General features: G+C 40.0%; 1 protein-coding gene across 6 annotated transcripts in view; it reads left to right on the top strand.

The window, feature by feature from the left end:
* The window catches only part of ELMO1 (engulfment and cell motility 1), a 304,241-nt gene that overhangs the window by 59,609 nt on the left and 225,795 nt on the right, over nt 1–18,837 (top strand). For 5 of the 6 annotated variants that reach the window (XM_038126698.1, XM_038126700.1, XM_038126695.1 and 2 more), the window contains 3 exons: nt 3,092–3,132; nt 4,060–4,132; nt 17,395–17,445. In XM_038126698.1, coding sequence (XP_037982626.1) covers nt 3,092–3,132; nt 4,060–4,132; nt 17,395–17,445 — 165 coding nt within the window. The remainder of the gene's footprint in view (nt 1–3,091; nt 3,133–4,059; nt 4,133–17,394; nt 17,446–18,837) is intronic. The other variant, XM_038126701.1, reaches the window with a different exon arrangement.

The raw sequence follows: 18,837 nt of genomic DNA, 5'->3' as shown, positions 1-18,837 counted from the left end.
GGGAAGTGCAGCAGGAACTGGGCACTCACCCACCTGCCTGTCACTCCCAGAGCAAGGTAGGGTTCTGCTGGCAAGGGGGCCTGGCAGCGCAGGCGGGGTGGCAGGGCTGCTGCTGCTGCCAGCTCTTGTGTGCTGCGTGCCAGAGTGTACCTGCAGCAGCCTCCTGCCAACCAGCCTCCACCTGGAGAGTGCACAGAGGGAGTCATGGTAGCCCTGCCTGCTTGCAGGGATACCCCTCTGCTGAATAATGTGCTGGTGGCAATTTATCTCCCAGCTGGGGAAGGGGAAAGAATTTTTTCTGGAGGCTTACATGTAGGGGGAGTGCAGCCCAAGGGATTATTAGGAGCGGCAGCTTATTGCTAGTACTTATTATTACTTATTGCTGTGGTGGTATTTATTTAACATTTATCAATTTGTAAAGTGTTATCAAATTGCTAATTGCAAACTCTGTGTCCCAGAAGAGTTCCACTTTTTTTTCCTCTTGTTGTTTCTTTCTTCAGGGGTTGTGCTTACTCACATCAGTGCTGTAGCAGTAGTGCCGCAGGAGGACCAAGCTGTACCACGAGAGGCTGGCTGTATAAATAGTTTTTATTATTGAGGATCCATTTGCTTTTTCTTTTAGCTGTATTTTACAGGTTCTGATTGATTTGTTGCAGGGTTTTTTTTGGGTTTTTTGGTCCAAGTTTTTAGTGTCAGATTTTGTCATATAATAATGGAAAGGTGGTGTAGAATAGGCAAAGGGGGGGACAAAGGACGTAAAAGTTAATGGTGCAGAGAACTTAGAAGTACCAAAATAGTGATTTAAAAAGTAATTTAATCCAGCCTTCTGAGTATTTATATTATTCCTATTTTAGGTCGTTAAAATTGGTTTTTTTTCGTAGTTTCTAATGGGAAACTATAGATCCTATGGGAAATAATTAGAAGAAAAAGCAGTTACTCTTTTTGTCCTCCATGATATTGAATCTGCTAGCTGGTTTCTGTTTACTTTGTAAAAGGAATTAATAACCCAGATAAAATTTTGTCAAAATATGGAAATATCAGAACAGGATCTACAGCAGCATCCTGAGGGGTGAAGGGGATACAGCATGCAGAACTGTGCACTCTGCTTGGCAGCAGTTTGCCTACAGGCTGGCACATGTGTGCTGAAAGGTAAACTGAAGTTATCTAGCTCCAGACAAAGTTGTGCTCCTCTCTCTGTCCCTCCACAAAAAAGTGTTGGGTTTTTTTTTTTTTTTTTTATTTTCTGTTTGGTGGTTGTTGCTGTTTCTTAAAAGGTAGAGGAAAGAAAGCAGTTGGAAGCCAGGATTGGTCTTACAGGATTGCAGAAACTGAAAAAGCCCTCAGAGAGGAGGACAGCAGGTCAAAGTAACTGTACACAAGTGACACAGTAATCCAGACTGAGGAACTGATTAGTCCAAAAAAACTGGGAGAAAAACCCACTTTTTCTGTCTGGTGTGATCTGCCTGTTCTGCTTCACAGCCTGGCTGCAGCTATGCAAAAAACGGAGCCAGTGCAACAAAGAAGCTGCTGGAGAGAAGGAACCTGTTCCTGCTGCGGAATGGAGCAGTTTCCCTCTTCTGCCCTTTCTCCCAAGTGCTGGTGTTTGCTACTCATTTAGGTACATAGCCAGGCAGATGAGGAAATCGGTCCTGGGGAAAACTATTTCCACCCCCTTCCCCCCCTTCTCCTGGGCCAGCCTCTAGTTTGATTAACTTCCCTGGTGTGGATCATCTTGGGTGGTCATGTGAAAACAGAAATGGCAGTGAAAGAAGAGGAAGGAAACGAAGGACTGAGACAATATTGTAAGCAGGAACAGAATCCTTTCAGCAGGTGCTTTCATTCCTGTCTGATTAAAATGGTCTTGTGTAATGTTTCTGCCTGTTTATTAACTGGCTAAGTTGACTGGACTGTTGAAATAATAAATCCTTCTCTGATCCTGACCTGGCCAAGGAGTCCTGTCACTGGCTCTCTGTCTATGCAGGGGTGAAGCACAGAAAACAAATTCAAGGGAAAAATATTTTTTCCTTCACATAACATGCCCTGACACTGAGTTAATTTTTCCACTAATCATTTTCTACAAAAATTAAAGGTAAAAAGCTTATTTTGACAATAGTGTTGAATTAATTCATTTGGCTTATGGTGAGTTTTCTGTATTTGTTTGTTTCCTTTTTAGTAAGTCAGTGCACTGTCATTAATGGAAGTAACTAGAAAGGGGATCCTATGATGTTTAGGTGATTTGGGAAGTTTTGAAGCAACAGATATAGGTGATATTGTGTGGTCACGCAGGGGAAAAAGGCTCAGTAGTCATTCAGCTGGTGAAATTTGACATGTTTCTTTCTGCCATGCAATTTCATCTATGGTTTGGGACATAAAAGGGCATTTGCTCTTAGCCAGAAGCCTTCTAAAAACACTTGTGTGTGCACCCTGTGTTTATAACAATGTTCAAAGCATTGCAACATCAACAGGCTAGACTGTTTTCTTCTTTTCTATTTTTGGGACGCAAAGCAGGAGAGCTGTTTTGAGTCAGTCCAAATGCTCCTGTGCTCACAGATGTAGAGAATAAAGCAGAACTGAGACATCTGGGATTTTAACACCTTCCAGGTGGTGTTTTATCAGAGAGGAACCTGCATGTGTGCACTTAAGAGAGAGGATTACTGTCATCATATGACCATCTCTGAAAGGAACAAAAGAAGGTTTAAAATTATTGAATGACTTCTGGTTTCAGATGTCATTCCTGGAAAATGCTGGTGTTGATATCTAAATCTTGTTCCTGTTGGGTAATGAGATACAGTGTGCACAAAAGACCCTTTTGATTTTGCAGTTGCAAAACTGAGTTTATGTTATATGGGCTAAGGTTGGCAAAAATAATGGATAATGTCATAATGCATACGTGTAGAATTGCTATCTTTGCACCTTTATGAGACCAAAATAGCAGAAAATTTTGGGATCCTTTCACACTTGATGTTAAAAAAATAATGAAATGCTACTAGTTTTGTTCTTTGCATTTACCAGCTTTGGAATCATATTCTAAGAACTCAGATTTATTCTAATTCTGTGATTTTTGCTCTTTCTTTCTTTTTTCATTTACCAGAAAAAGCCATTGTCCTCAATAATAAAAGAAGTCTGTGATGGGTAAGTTCTACTATATAGTACCTACTAGATACAGTGCTTTTTGAGTTATTAAACCAAATAGGAGATATTTTTTTCCAAAGAAAATCTAGATATCTTGCATGACTAGTCATTAATTTCTTAAATATTTTTGTTTTAGTTTCAAATTTTGAATTTGCAGTGCATTTTGGATCAATTGCTTGCAAGATGAGGTTCCTAACAAAGCAGCTCCATCAGGGGAGCCACTCTCATTTTGACTGCTTCCTTCCATTGTACACAGAGATGCATTTTGCCAACTCAGTTTGTCTTGTGGTCCCTGCTGTTCATCGGTTAAGGGACTAAGCACTGCCTCTGGATCTGAATTTTGAGCACTGAGTCCAGTGGGGGCTGTAAGCTGGTCCGGTTGATGTGACTGTTTATATGAAACTGAAATGTTAATTGAAAATTCTGTATTTTAGACTAATATTTGGCTAAGACAAATACCTTGATTTAAGTTTAGCGGATTAATAAAAAAAAACTGTTTCAAGCAAGTGCTACCACACAGGAGAAACTAGCTATATTCATCAAATTGCTGCTGAGCTAAGGTGATATTTTATGCCTAATGTAATATATCAACTTAATACTATATCCATTGTGTGTTGTATAAACTAGCATAAACTTCTGGTACTGTAGTTTTTGGGGTATTTTTGGTGTCAATTTTAGTGACTTAGTGGTCTTGCTTACTGCAAAAAAAGATCACTAGGATGTATTTGTACTAAGTTTTTTCCTTTGTAAGCATGCTTTTAGCCTAAACTTTGGAACTCATCATTAAAAGCTATGGAAAACTATGAGAAGTATGAGAAATACATGGGAATGACAGAGGCTTGTTCGGTCATGCTAAAATTATGTAAAGGGTTCTTTTTGAATTATTAAGGTTTCATTTTGTGATTAATTTATTTTCATATTTCTAAGGTGGTCTCTTGCAAATCATGACCAATTTGCACTGCAGCATGCTGATAGTTCTAATTTCTACATCACCGAGAAGGTGGGTAAATTGTTCAATGCAATTCTTGCAAAGCCTATAAAAAATATTTGCCACAGTCATTTATTTTAAATTAAAATATATGAAAATATACTTTCCATAATGCAATGCCACTGAGAGGGTAGGTACTGGGAGACCTAATTTTATGACTTTTTAACTGATTTCTTCTGTTAGGAAAAACAAATAAAAGTCCAAATGTACAAAAATTCTTCGTGTCAGTTGAGTTTGAGACTTGATCACTGAGCCCTTCAACTTTGGTATTCTTGTGTGTTTAGTATTCTGCTAACAAGTGGTGTACAGGAAATTGAAATATTTAAAACATGAAGGGCTCTTTGAAGTGTGAGGAGACCTTCAGTGCATGTCACTTTCGTTTTTGGCTGAGCAGGTAAAAGTAAGTTTCAGTGACTGTGTAATATTTGCTACTCACTCCTGCCTCACTCCTGCCTGCTATCTTGTCCTTACACAGTTCTGTAAATTCTGTTGGCTTACTTTTTTTTGTCCCCATATAGTGTGGCAATAGGTGATTCATCAAGTGATGCAATGATTTCAGCACAGAGTAATGAAAAGGCTAGAGCTGTAATAAAAATGGAATGTCTAGTATAAATATATGGGACATGCTCATGTGAATGGGACCAAGTAGGACATTCATTCCTAGCATTACTGGTAAAATTGCTCAAATTACAAAATAAAGATTATTTGGAAGAGTGCGCATGTAGTACTGCAGAGATACAATTTCTAAGCAATGGCACAAGGACACTGTTTAAAACCTGCTCAAGTCTGCATGCAAATTCCTTAATCTTGGTGGATTCTGAGCTTAAAAGACCTAAGCTTAACTGCATAGATAGAGATGCCTCTTGCTCACCTTGTTATCAGTTTAGTTTGGCTTGCTCTGAAGTGGAGGCATGTCTTGGTTCTGTTTTGCATTTTACAGTTCTTTAGGGTTTGCTAATATGACTGAGACATGAACTAAGTTTTCTCTTGCTGTAATTCATACCCACACCCAAGAAATAAAGGAAACTTAGGCACTTGGTTAAGCATTTGGGAAGACTAAATTTAACAAGACAGCAAGAACAGTTGCTCATAAGATAGTGCTGGTTTTGTTTTGTTATTTTTTTCCTGGGCTGTTTTGTTTAGTTTTATATTTGTTTGTTCATTTTGCTTGCTTTTTAACAGCCCAGTTTCAGTTTTTCATATAACTGCTTGCCACCATGGAAAACCTTCTCAATATCTCTTTTTTTTTTTTTTTTTGGGTCTTCTAATTTTTTTGCTTGTATGTTATTTTGGGATTTTTTCCTCTTCTTTCTTTTCAAGTTTCAATTGACAGACACTTCAAAGGCCACTACAAGGAAACCTGTCGAAGTAATTACTGACTTCTGTGTTTTGTCTCCACCAAATTAAACAGTGAGATTGTTCTGCTAATTGCCCTCAATGGTGACACAATGTTTACCAATATAGCAGACACAATTGAATTGCCTTTTGGCATTTAAACGCTCTGCAGTGAGTATTTCCAAGAAGTGGGGATTGAGTGACTTCTTCAGCTTTTTCAAGGTCTTTATCCTTAGGCAATTGCTGGGATAGTTCAGGTTTTATCTCCACCTTTGGTGGATAGGGTTCTGCTACTTCGGAGAAATCTTTTCTGTTCCACATAAAAGAGAGCCTGATGGTTTTTGGCTGCCTTTAGCTTGCAATAAGGATGGAAAATTATGGTCTTCTAGGACATTTTGGATTGTACTGCAGAGAGGACTTTGAGTTTGTTTATTCCCTACTGGAAATATGCAGAGTGTCTGACTCTGAGTCACATAAATAAGAGAGAAGAGCTCTAAATGCCACTAGAATTACTCAGATGTCTGTGACTTTCATTAGATATTGTTCACTGTTTATAGCTGGTTGTTGGACAGTGGCTGTGAAGAGAGGCTTATATAGGCCATCACCCCTTCCACATACTTTCCCTCATTTGTGTTCACTAGGATATTGTTGCTGTCTGAATTAAAACAGGAAAATCACCAGGCATGAGGAAAAACACATGCACTTCAAGGAAGATACAACACTTAATTGTTAAAATCTACATTGCTTTAATCTGAGTTTTACTAATGTATGTGAGCAGAGCTTTTTTTGTGGCAGTGACAGCTTCTCACAAGAAATATTTTTCACAGCTCTTAAAGGTGAATTGCGTGTGTGTATGTCTGCAGATAACATTATCTATAGGTCATGTTTCTGCAGAGACTGCCTTCCAGGTAGAGATGCCTCTTCAGAATATCACTGTATTTAAAGTTACCAGAAAGAAAAGCAATTAGTGAATTCTTGTGTACAGTAGCAAGAAGCTTTGAAGTGAAAATGTCCAAATGTTACATGGCTTACAACTGTAGTTCTGTTTTTTGGTGGCAAACAGCCCATCTGTGTTTTGGCTGTCATATATAGAACTCTTTATCTTTTGTAGCTGGACCTATATCTCCCAATTATACCATGCATAAATAAAAACAACACCCAAGCAGTTCTGTCTCTTAATTATTTATGTTTTGGCTGTATTATTTGGAAAAATGCCTCTACAGATATAGCAATAACTCCTTCAGGCAGTGTAAGTGAGGTCTTTTAACAAATTTTGATTCAGCCAGGGTTCCTACTAGAGATAGGGCTTATCACAGCCAATGCAGTTTTGGCTGCTGCCTCTGGGGTCATGGTATGACTGTATCTGTGCCCCTGAAACTGCAGTGGAAATTATTAATTATGTCTTTTAGCCCTTTTTTCTAAAAATGAGAGAAATAAAAGAAGAGGGTATGTAGACAAGAAAAACCAAGCATTCATAGTGCCTGAGCTAAAATCTGTCTGATGTACTCATCTTAAAGTGTTTGATTTTTAGTTAATTTTTAATGTTAATTTTTAATGTTAATAGGTGTGTGTGTTTTTTTTGTTTGTTTGTTTGTTTTTTTTTTGTTTTTTTTTTTTTTTTTAAGGCATTGCTTATCATGAAGGAGCATTTCTCTGGTAGGTCAAATGTCTAAAAGCCTGACTTCTGAGTCGGGATCTTATCATGCTAGATACTACAAGATAAGAATAAATAAGTCACCTTTGCTTCAGTCTGTCCAGGCTGTACCTGAATTAGATGCTTGTGTACATCTGGTACGACGACTCAAGGACACTATAGCCTAAGGGATCTCAGGTTTAGAAAAGAAAATGCTATATGAAGAGTAGAAAATGGCTGTATAATTTTGTGTGCTATGTATGTTCCCTGGCTGAAAACCACAGTTCAGATAATTGTTAGCTGTGTTCCTCTGCTGGCCGTATGAGCAGTGCAGGGACAGACATTTGAGTGGCTGATGCTGCACCTTGGTGGGTATGGCTGGTGTCACTGCTCAGCCTTGGCCTTGCAGACTGTGGCCAGCTCTAGATCCATTTGTAGATCCTGTGTTTGCCTGGGGAAGGATCGTGTTCAAGCTGGCTTCACTGCTGGAGCAGAATGTGGTCACTCTTAACCCTCCACCTAAGCAAATCTCAGAAATGAAGGGTTGGCTGCTGGTGCTGAGGGGTTTGTGAGCCAGCACTGAGCACGCAGAGGTGACAACTGTAATTTCTTTTGTTATCTTTTAAATGCAAGGACATTTCATTCATCTTTATATTGAACACAACCCATTTTTAATGTCACAATTTTGTTCTGTTTGTTCTTTTTCACATCTGATGCATCAGAAGACTTCCCATAGGGTTTTTTCCCTTTTTCCTATCTCCTACATTCCCCTTTCATTCTTATTTCTTGAAGTGGAGGGGAGCAGACTCTGAGTTTATTCCATTAGTTTTGGGAGACTTTTAATTCTGTTTTGCAAGAAGAGCTGCCTCACCTTCCTTTTGTTTTAATTATTCAACTCCGTGCTGTGTTTGAAGATGGGACATCTTTCTAACCCCCATCTTCTCAGTGGTGGGAACCTGAGTGAAGTCCCTGATGTTTGTTGTGTTTCAAAGGTGATTTTGCTCATGACCTATTTTTTGCTGAACATAACCTGTAATTGTATATTCATGTGAAATTCCTCCATGCTTTTACAGACTCCCTGCGTGGGAGTGTATGCAAATAACAGGACAAGAAATGAGCCACTTATACAGTTGGGACTTTTTGAGTTTTTACGTTTTTCATATTCGTCTGTTTTCACTGATTAATTGAATTTCGGTGAGTTGTAAGAGAACATTCTTAATAATGCAGGTTTCTGATTCACTGAAGGACCTGGTGCTTCTTAAGCAACTGAGAATGAAAAGTAGCATGAGGAATGGGAACTGGAGAAATTGTATTAAGAGAGCTATTTTATTTTCCATTTTGCATCACTCCTGATAATACTTTTATTAATAGTGCTAAATGGTAGCTAAATCTACATAAATGGTAGATTGCAGATTTCACCTGGCTCAGACCATGCCCGACTTTCTCTTTTCTCTTGCACTTATAAGACGTGGTATTTCCCACATATTTACAAATTTCTTACTGATTTGGGCCATCTGCACAGCCCTGCAGAAATTCCCTACAGTAAGGGTAGCATGTGGCATCTGAGTGGCCATGCTCCTGCCTGCTTGATGGATGCTGGTAACACTGCCCTGTAGACTCCAGTAAAATCTTAGAGAACACTAGTATATCTTTCAAGTGAACAGAAGTAAAACTTCACTATCCATACACTAAATCACTTTCAGTCCTGCTTCATTCAGGCTGATTTCAAGAACAATGGTAATGGTTATCCTTCTTTTAGTTCTCTTAGGACTCTTTTTGTAGAACTTTTGGTCTATACTAAATTTTCTAAAGAAAAGAATTATGTCCTGTCCCCCTATTATACTTTCTGGCCCCAGCATAAACAGCTTAATTCTTCTGCTTTCTTCCTATTAAAATAATTGTTATGGCAATCTTCTGTTTAGTTCCTTAGTTCCATATCAAGGCTGATGAGATGGATCAAGTGTGAAGGTTTTTAAAAAAAATCTGTATATATATTTTCCTGAATTAAGTTTGTAATTTTGCCTCACAATTAATCATAGAGAGGAAAGGCTCCAAAAACATTCAGCTTTCAGTTAGAGCAATTGAAGATAGGTGTGGCATACCAGGGACACAGTACAAATGTTTGGGTTCAGCTGATGGCAAGCAGTTCTGTGTAAGATTTGGCCTGCAGAAAAATATTCTTTAATTCATCTTTATGCTTAGAGAACAACCTATTTGGATGGGTAGTTTTCCAAAGTAAAGTGAACAGACATAACAGGTCAGCACTGAAAGAGGATGGCTCTGATTTCTTCTCCAGAAGATCCTGCCACTTAATTTTTTTGTTTTAGTTTTTTTTTTCTGTTTGTTTTGTTTTGGGCTTTGGTTTTTGGGGTTTTTTTGTTGTTGTTTTTGTTGTTTTTTGGGTTTTTTTGACAATTTTTGAAGGTGGTGGCAAGGAGGGGATCATTTTGTGCTGCTTTAATTAATTAAATTTGCTTAGTAAAAAGGCTGCTTGATCTGATGCAGGGATGAGGCAGGACTTTTGAATCATGTCCAGGAATAGCCTGTCCACAAGAAAGAAGTAAAGGAAAAGTAGGAAGAAGAATGGAACTTGGCTTTTTTAAACAGCTGTGAGCTGTCCCTTAATTGTTTCTGGAACTGGCTTAAGTTGATGTGGAACAAAATTTTGTCAAGCTCCAAGTGTAGTCAAAAATGGAAAAGGGATGTTTAACCTGCAGTCCCTCTGTGAGTGAGAGGAAGGGTGTAGGAGTGGGGTGTGTGTCCTAGAGAGGCACAAACACCTGCAGGCTTTCCCTTTAATGAGTCTCGATGTTGTGGCTCCAAATGTGGTGCTTGCAAAATGAGCTGGCCCACTTTTCCTGGTTATACTATACTGCTTATTCCTGTCTTCTACTGTGCAAACCAGGCAAATCCCAAAATGATAAAAATTTCATCTGCTTTAGTTCCCTTGTTGACTGATACAACTGTCTGTGCCACATATAACAGTAGTAGGAAGGAGCAAGATGTTGAAAAGCAAGACTGGGCAACTGAGCTTTGATTTGGCAAAAGTGAGCCACACTGTGAGCCACAGTCTGGGCTTCAGTATTCACTTATTCTCTAAGCATCTGCTTAAGGAGCCACTGCTGCTGTGCTGACCCTCAGTGGTGCTATGAGTGAATATGGTGGGTGACCTGTGCTGAAGAGCTGACTTCAGTTTGATAATCCTTACTTGGGTTTGGTGGGGCTTTTTTCTGGGTTTTTTTTCCTATCCATACCATCCCTGTTCTGATTTCTCCACATCATATTACTAATAATAGTATGAGCACAGCTAAGTCAGTCATTTCCTGATGTTTATTTTTCAGGGTGCAACTCTTCTGTTGGAACTTATCAGAGGACGATAGGGCTGCTTGTCTTGGGCCCACCCCTTCCCTGTTGCTGGTACAACTGTGCTGTGTGTCTGTGTGGTTGCTTGAATTGGGGAACTGATCCAGGTTAAAAATAACTTGTGTGTAACTTCTTTCAATGTGTCAGAAGGATGTCTGCCTGAAGTGTAATACCGCTGCTGCTTTGCAGAACAAGTGGTGCCTGGTAATGCTGTCCTTGTAGATCACTCCACTTGCAGATGGGTAAATCATGCAAAGCTTGGCCTTTTTCTTAGGATGTGGTTTAGGTGGCAGTCAAGTTGGTATTTCTGTGGGTTGCTGGAGAAATAGGTCGTTGAGCATTCTTTTTCTACTCTGTTTCTTCTTTCTCTTTGCTTCACTAACATCCTTTACTGCTGCTGGATGGTGAGTTTGTTCAAGTCACGGATGCGACAAAAGAAAACTCTAGACTCTGGAGTACTTTTTATTTTCCTCCTTTTTGTGAATGAAGGGGAAAGAAAGTGTTAACTTTTTAAGGTCAGGTGGTTGACTGTGCTGCTGTGTGGTGGTAGATCTGATGTAAGGGAAGGGTTGGGGGCCCATGCACTGGAGGGATATGTGCAGAATTGTGCCTCTTGTAGGCTGTAGACTTGCACTGGCTAGTGTACAGCCTGAAACTGCACCACTTGGTCTAACTTGGTTTATTTACCTGCTTCTGTAATCCTTGAATAGAGACATGCAGAAAACATTCTCTTTTTAGAAACTTCAGACAAACTACTTATTTTTTTTAGGAAAATATTATAATTGAATCATAACATGAAAATCCATAACACATTGTCCCTTCTTTTCAATAGCTTCCCAGAAAAGAAATTTTCTCACAAGCTTAATTGCATCAGTATTTCTTCTAAAACAGTACAGTTCTGTCATGCCAAGTAGTACGATGTAGGTAATTACCTGTAACACTTAGCTTACATCTTATTAAATATTATGGTAACTAAAAATAAACTTAAGAAATCCCCTAACAAGTCAGCCAAATTAAATCCCATCTCATAGTCTGTCTCCAGCTCTAGCAGTAGCAAATGCTGTTTAGGGAAGTGATCTGATGATGACTTTCAGTCTCTTTATGCTTCCTCAGTATTCACATTTGTGGTACTACAGGTGTTGGAGGCTACACCTAGACTTAGTTTATTTAATATCCTGCATAAAGGTGATGGCACTCTTTCATCTCTTTTTGAGCCTGCTGATACAGCCTGCTTTCTTAACCTCTGACAGCAAGCTTGAAGAGTTTACTGCCTTCTGAATGGAGAGGTCTATCTGCTTCAAACTGACCCCCTACCAATTACATCAAGTGCCCCTGAGTTCTCATACTGCAGGGTTTCAGAAAAACAGTTCTGCTTTCTGGTTGTCCACTGCATTCTTTCCTGTGTCCTTTGTCCCTCCAAACTGAGGAGACCCTGCCTTTTGAGGCAGCTGCTGAAGCCCAATGGACACTTACCTTTCTCTGCATTTTCTTAGAAACTACTGTGCCTTTCCTAAGATGTGAAGATCAAAGCTGCACTCGGTGCCCTGTATGTGGGTACACGGAGTTCCTGTGTTGTGGCAGAGTGACACCCTCTGTCCTGTTCCTATGGCACTTCTGATGACACCCAGTGTTTGCTGGATCCTGTAGCACGCTGAATCCGTGCTTTAAGCGAGATCTGCCAGCAAGAACTTTGCCTCTCTTTCCTGAGCTGTTAACTCAGTAATGAGCTCTATAACTCTAATATTCTGTGTCATTTTGTCCTCATTTACAACTTGCACAAACTCATCCTTGTGGAAATGTAATGGAGTCATAAACTTAAAGAGTATTTCACAGCTCTAATTTTCTGTTGTTGTGTCCATTTGGAGGAAGGTGCAATGTGCTCATCGGAGACCCTGACTCCCACCAAATTTCGGCTGTGCAACAAAATAACAGCAGTAAGGAGATAGGGATGAATCTATTACTAAAGGTAATAAACACAAGAAGAATTTTAGATTTTTTTGGCTGTTATTGTCTGGGGTGGTTAGAGAAGTCTAAAGAAAGCTGTTTGGTCAAGGTTAAAGAACAGGCTGAGTGAGCTATAACCATGGGAACCAATGCTTCTAGGTCTTCCTCAAATATGTTAAGAAAACATTCCATTCCAACCAGTTAGAGTGAGCTGAATCTTGAGGGACTTTGCTGGGTATAACAGACCATTAAAATGATAAGACAAATGTGTAGCAAAATAACCTATTTTACCTGATAAATTTTCCAGTATCACTGCAGCAAAGCTCTGAATAAACAACTTCAGTGTTTTGATAGGATTTTTTTTAAAAGCGAATTTTCTTACCTTCATCCCTCTGCATGGTTTGGTGGACTCAGCTAATGCTTGAGGCCTGATTTCGAGATGCAAGTCTCCTGCATGTGTTTTGGGCAAAGCAGTCTATGGCACAGAAAACAAGGGCTTTGAGGCTAAGCAGAATCTGCTGGCAGATAGTCATAGAAATTTAGAATTGTTTAGGTTGGAAAAGACTTTCTAAGATAATAAAGTCCAACCATTAACCTAGCACTGCCAAGTCCACCACTAAGCTGTGTACCCAAGTGCCACATCTTTTAAATGCTTCCAGTGACAGTGACTCAACCACTTCCCTGAGCAGCCTGTTCCAGTGCTTGGCAACCCTTTCTGTGAAGAATTTTTTCCTACTATCCAATCTAAAACACCCCTGGTACAACCTGAGGCCATTTCCTCTTATCCTATTGATTGTTACTTAAAAGAGACTGACGTTCACCTTGCTGAGCTCTGGGGACCACCACTGGTGACCAGATATAACCAGCTGGATGTAACTCCGCTTGTCACTGCCCTTTGGGATTGGCAATCAAGCCAGTTTTTTACCCAGCAATGTACCTGTCCAAGTCATGAGCAGCCAATTTCTCCAAAAGAATACTGTAGGAGACTGTGTCAAAGGCCTTACTAAAGTCCAGGTGAACAACATCCACAGCCTTTCCCTCATATGCTGAGCAGGTCACTTCTGCATAGGAGACCTGGTTGGTCAAGCCAGACTTGCCTTTCATAAACCCCTTCTGGCTGGGCCTGATCATCTGGTTGTCTTGTATGTGCCTCATGGTGTCACTCAAGGTGATCTGTTCTATGACTTTCCCTGGCACTGAGGTCAGGCTGATGGGCCTGTAATTCCCCAGATTAAGTTCTAGTTGAGCTTTGGCCCTTCTAATTTTCTCACTGCATAACTTTATGGCACCCCAGTAGCCCTCCTGAGTGTGCTGCCCCTTCTTCCAAAGCTTGTAACCTCTCTTCTTTTTCCTAATTACAGCCAAAGGTTTGTTTCCCACTGCTTGTCTTGCAGCCAGGCTGGTGTTTCCCACTGCTTGTCTTGCATTGGTCTGCTTCTTTTAAGATTTTCTTCATGCAGGATGTCCAGCCTTTGACTGCTTCCTGATGAATTATGGATTCTGTCAACCAGGCTCCTAAACAAGCACAAATCTCCCCTCCAGAATTCCAGGATAGCAGTTCTGCTGAGCCCCCTCCTTAGTTCTCTGAGAATACAAAGCTCTCTGACATGCAGAGAGCTCTCCACTGCCTCTCCTTCCTTGCTTCTCTTGCCTTCTTAAGCATTTACGGTCATCTAGGTTCATGTTGTTCCAGCTGGCAAAATTAGAAGGCAGAAGGTCCTAAAATCTGAATGCAAGATGAACTTTCCTGGTGTCCCCTACTTCCTGCTGTTTTATGTTCTTTGTGTGTCTTCATGAAAGTATTTAGTCTGATTGAAATCTCATCTTGGAAATATTACCTACTCCATTAGAAAAAAAAAAATCATCCTGAGATATATTATGTTTTGCTAGATAAAATATTGCAGAGGGGGCTTATTTGTCCTTGATATAACTGCTGTCTTTGTCCTGGATAATGTTTATAACAGATCTATTTTCCTGTTATGGAGTTTTTTTAGGGACATTTTGGATAGTAACATTTCACTAGTTCCTTCACTGCTCAGGATTAAGCTTTTCTAATACAGATCAACACCATGAACAACATCTACCAACTTCATGTACACTTGAGAAACAGGTCAGGAATATCTTGGAAGAGGGTTTTTTGTTTTTGCCCTGTTCTTATCCTTTTTTTTTTTTTAATATATTTGTCTACCATAGGTGGGGATGAGTTCTGTCCTGAATAGCAATGATGCCTTTAAGTTTGACTGCCAAAGCTGGGCTGCTGTAATGATGTTCTGTTATCCTGAAAAAGAAATCCACAGGATGCTATCCTTAATACTAAGAGGATTAACTGTGTGTAAATGTTGCAATTAAAATTAACTAGCATGCTGACTACTGCATCATGGAGTTAATGAAGGAAAACCTCTTGCTTTAATTGTACTCTGACACGCTGTTTCCTGGTATGTGATTAAGCCAATATTTAGAATGGATAAACAAAATAATATTTTTTTTTAACTGGGTAACTGCTAACCTTTTTCAAATTTTGGTTAGCTTGCTGTGCTAGAGATTTTATGCTTTGAATACTTTCAGAGATAAGGCATGGGCAGTTTTCCTTAAGCCTTTTTCTCAACCAGGAGTTGAAGATGATCTCTCTCTCTGTGGTGATACAATGATTTAATTTACAGTACAGGGCAGATGTAGACACCTTGCTCTGAGCCAGACATGATGAAAAGTCCATGGGCTTATGTGTTGTGGGCTCTAACAAGCATTACAACTTTGAGTCTGAAAGCTTTGGTGTTTTAGATTCATCTTCACGATTAAACAGAAAGACTCCAAAGAAAAGATCCAGTGATGCTTTTAATTACTCCATGTGTTCCTCTGTGTTTCCTCTGTTCCTCCTCTTGTCTCTGGAGATCACCATGCTTCTGCTATGCCCAGTACCTCTTGTTTTCAGTGGACTAAGAGTGTTTGCAGAGATGCTTATTGAGGCCCACATGAAGTGACTTGTCACAAACAAACCACAAACTCATTTGTTCATCTGATTTGATAGTTCATGTTAATTGCAGCAGGAAACATGAGAAACTAAGCCTAAATTATTGCTGCCTAAAAATTAAGCCTCTCTATGTGCTCTTATTTATGTTTAAGAACAGTCTACTTACAAGCTCCAATGTTTTTATAAATGTGTCAGTGAACTTTAATTTCTGAATGTGATTAGTACAGTTCAAGTTGTTTAAGTCTTATTGATTTCCTAGTTTTCATGTTGTTGCATGCTGGGATTTGCTGCCTTCCAAGTAAAACTGATGGAACCTTGTGTATGTGTACATGCTAAAGCTCTGGCCTAATGCTGCTGAAGTCCAGTAGCTTAGTCTAAGCTGCTGATGGAGGTAGATATAGCCTATGCTAATTGTCTGTCCCAAAGCAATTACTTTTATTCAGCTCCACAAATCCAGGAGGTGGTAACAGTTTTAGCAACCACAACTGTTTGTGAAGTGAGTTTGTTTCAGCACTGATTGAGATTAAACCACACAAATGCACTATGGCCACTTCACACAGATTCCTTAGACATGATGAAATGTGGCTGGGTCTGGCGCTGTTCCACTACAAGTGGAGAAAATCTGGCACTTTGTTAGTGGGAAGTCACCCAGTATTTAGCTGCTCACCCTTCTTTGCCCGTCTTTTGAGTGTAGCCTGGCTGGCCTCCCTGAGGCTGCTCTGGCAGGAGGAGACTGCTGAGGGCTGAGAAGAGTCACTGCATATGCAGGCAAAGATGCTGTAAGAAAGCTTCTCTCTTGTAGCCCCTGTGTTGTCTGGCACTTCATTTATTTCAGTTAGAGTGAAAAAGTCTTTGTGGGTGGAGAGTGATCTTTGAGGTAGCTAGAACCAATCCCACAGATGACTTGGATACCAAGAATGAGACAATGTACTGCAGTTTTATTTTGGAACTACTTGACCTGGTTTCAGGCAAGATTTATCTGGTTTTTAGCATTTTGGATTTGAGATGTATCAGAATGGGAACAAGAAAGATGAAATAAATTTGGGAAAAACTGACAGAGGAGAAATACACCTTCATATTTTTTTCTTGGCTAAACACCAGTCTGCAGAAAGCCTGCAATGTGGTCTTCAGTACAAAATTAGCTCTTGTCTCTCAAACTGTTAGGGATTCCTCCAATTCCTCTGACAGATTAGGGTGTCAGCTCATGAACAACTACTGAACCATGACTGGCATTGTGACTGTGCTTTGTGCTGCACACAGTCAGTGCCTGTCAGCATGTTCATTGCTGTAGGTACTTTATTCTCTTACCCTGTGGTGGATAGGAGGTAGTTGTTGAAAGAGGGGAAGCTTTGCACATGGGCTTTGACCACAAGGTTGTAAGGATGCTGTAAGTGTACACCATAGCTTACGCCACGGCTGTGTGAGCTTAACCAAAAGAAAATGTTAAATGCCTTCTCTTTCTGACAGCTGGGCAAGGAGAAGGACTTATGGCATGTTTGAGCTTTACTCTGCTAACAGTGATGCTTTTTTCACTTTGAAGGAGAATGCAAAGTCGTGGTGGCAGAGCTCAGTGGGTAGGTTCCAGTGGTTTAAGTCAGCATGTTCTTGTTATAGAAAATAAAGAGCCAGTGGGATGAATTCTAAATCCTGCAGATGCTTAATGACATGTTTCAGCAAACTTACGAACTCCTCAAGTATGTACAATACCAGAGCCAGACACCATGGACAGCATATTTCAAATAAATATTTAGAAGTTGCCAGTGGAAGCTAAACTTTGAAAAACATGAAGTCATTCTTGAAAGAGTTCAGGTTGGTTAAGTGTCATGTGAATACAACCTATTTGTTGAAACTAATGTTATATGCCTCAATGAGGAAAATAGATGCTAGCTTACACCTGAAAGGGGAAAGCTATTGCATGCAGACAGGGGAAAGCACTGTTGCAGGTTTAGCATGACAGTCTGCTCAATGCATGTTTCATCTTTTTAAGTGAGTAAGTCTTAAGTAAAACCTTTTTGGTTTTTTCTCTTTCAGAATCGTAATGAAATAAAAAATGGAGCCATCCTTCGATTAACAACATCTCCGGTGAGTCAGTGTTATTTTCTTCTCTTCTTTCAAAGTGAAATTTCAATTAGTAAATCAGTGTGAACTAATGTGTGTACTTTTAAGCTTTATCCACAATGTATCCCACAATCTTCCAGGAGCAAAAGTTATGAGTTATGGAGGCAGGAATCATAACTCTGAGTGACATTTGGTGATACTGTTGGCAGAATTGGGTGGGTTTTTGTGTCTCACTTCCGCTGGGAACAGTTTTCACATACAAGATATCCCTGCTTCCCTGCTGATGTTGCAGCCTCCTTCAAGTAGCTCTTTTTCTGCCTCAGAACTCAAAACCAGGAAGCCAGGACGAAGGTCAGGGATTTGAATCATGGAGAGTTCTGCTGGGTGGCACAGGTCAGAGCTTTCCTGATCTCTGGTTTTGTGTTGAGAGAGTAGCAACTGTAATGTTGAGATTTTACTGGGGTTTCTTTGTTGGCTTTTTTTCTCCCTACACCATCTCTTTGCCAGCTCCTAAAAAGCACGGCAGAGTTGCTGGTTGTCCTGTAATGGCTTGTTTCCCTGCTGAGTTGAGCAGTGCTGCTGCCACATGCTGAAAACCACTATTAGTAGTGGAAGATGTATGTCTAAGGCAGCAGCAATCCAATTTCATTGCTGACAAATGTAGTTAGTGTGCCATTAAAATGGTTTACCTCTTTGTGATGGTGTTCTAGCCTCTGCAGATTTGAAACTTTCTTATCCTCAAACTCTGCCACCCAGTAGCTTCTCAACAGAAAGCATTTCTCAGCAGCCAACAGGGCAAAGACAAGAGGTTTCCATTAGCCTTCATCATGTTTTTCAATGGTCATTATATTCAAAGTTTTATAAACATAAAAAAAACCCACCAAAAAACCAGTAGTTTAAGCCCATAGCTCTGTCAGGATCTGTGTATTTCCAGAGTCTTCCAATGTCTCTTGGCATATATCACCAAAACAGCCTTGTGCAAGGAAAAACCATTTTTGGTAGAATAAACCCCTTTTGATGGAAATTCCTCAGAAACAGGCAGCCCCAGAACCAGCTCCTTCTAACCTTTTTGACTTCTTATTAACAAATATCCCCTCCAGTACTGTCCAGACTTGGGATCTCCTGAAATCAAAACAGGATCTGTGGTTCATCAAGAACCAATGTACTCCAAATGCAGTGTGTCATGTGGACACATTGCACATGTGCCAACTACAACTTTGAATAACCGCATAGGACAACTCATGGAATTCTCCCATCTCAAAATCCACAACCAGTTGCACTGTGAAACCTCACTGAAGAGAAGCTGTGCTGTGACTGATCTGTGGAGATGGCTGGCTGGCTTTATGATCACTTGTGCAATTAGAAATGGGACCTATAAACACAAAAGACAAATCTTGGATGTACAACACTATCTGC

This window comes from Motacilla alba, chromosome 2 (assembly GCF_015832195.1).
Source record: "Motacilla alba alba isolate MOTALB_02 chromosome 2, Motacilla_alba_V1.0_pri, whole genome shotgun sequence".
Taxonomy (NCBI): domain Eukaryota; kingdom Metazoa; phylum Chordata; class Aves; order Passeriformes; family Motacillidae; genus Motacilla; species Motacilla alba.
The sequence above is the reverse complement of the archived record's forward strand: the minus strand, read 5'-3'. Positions and strand labels throughout refer to the sequence as shown.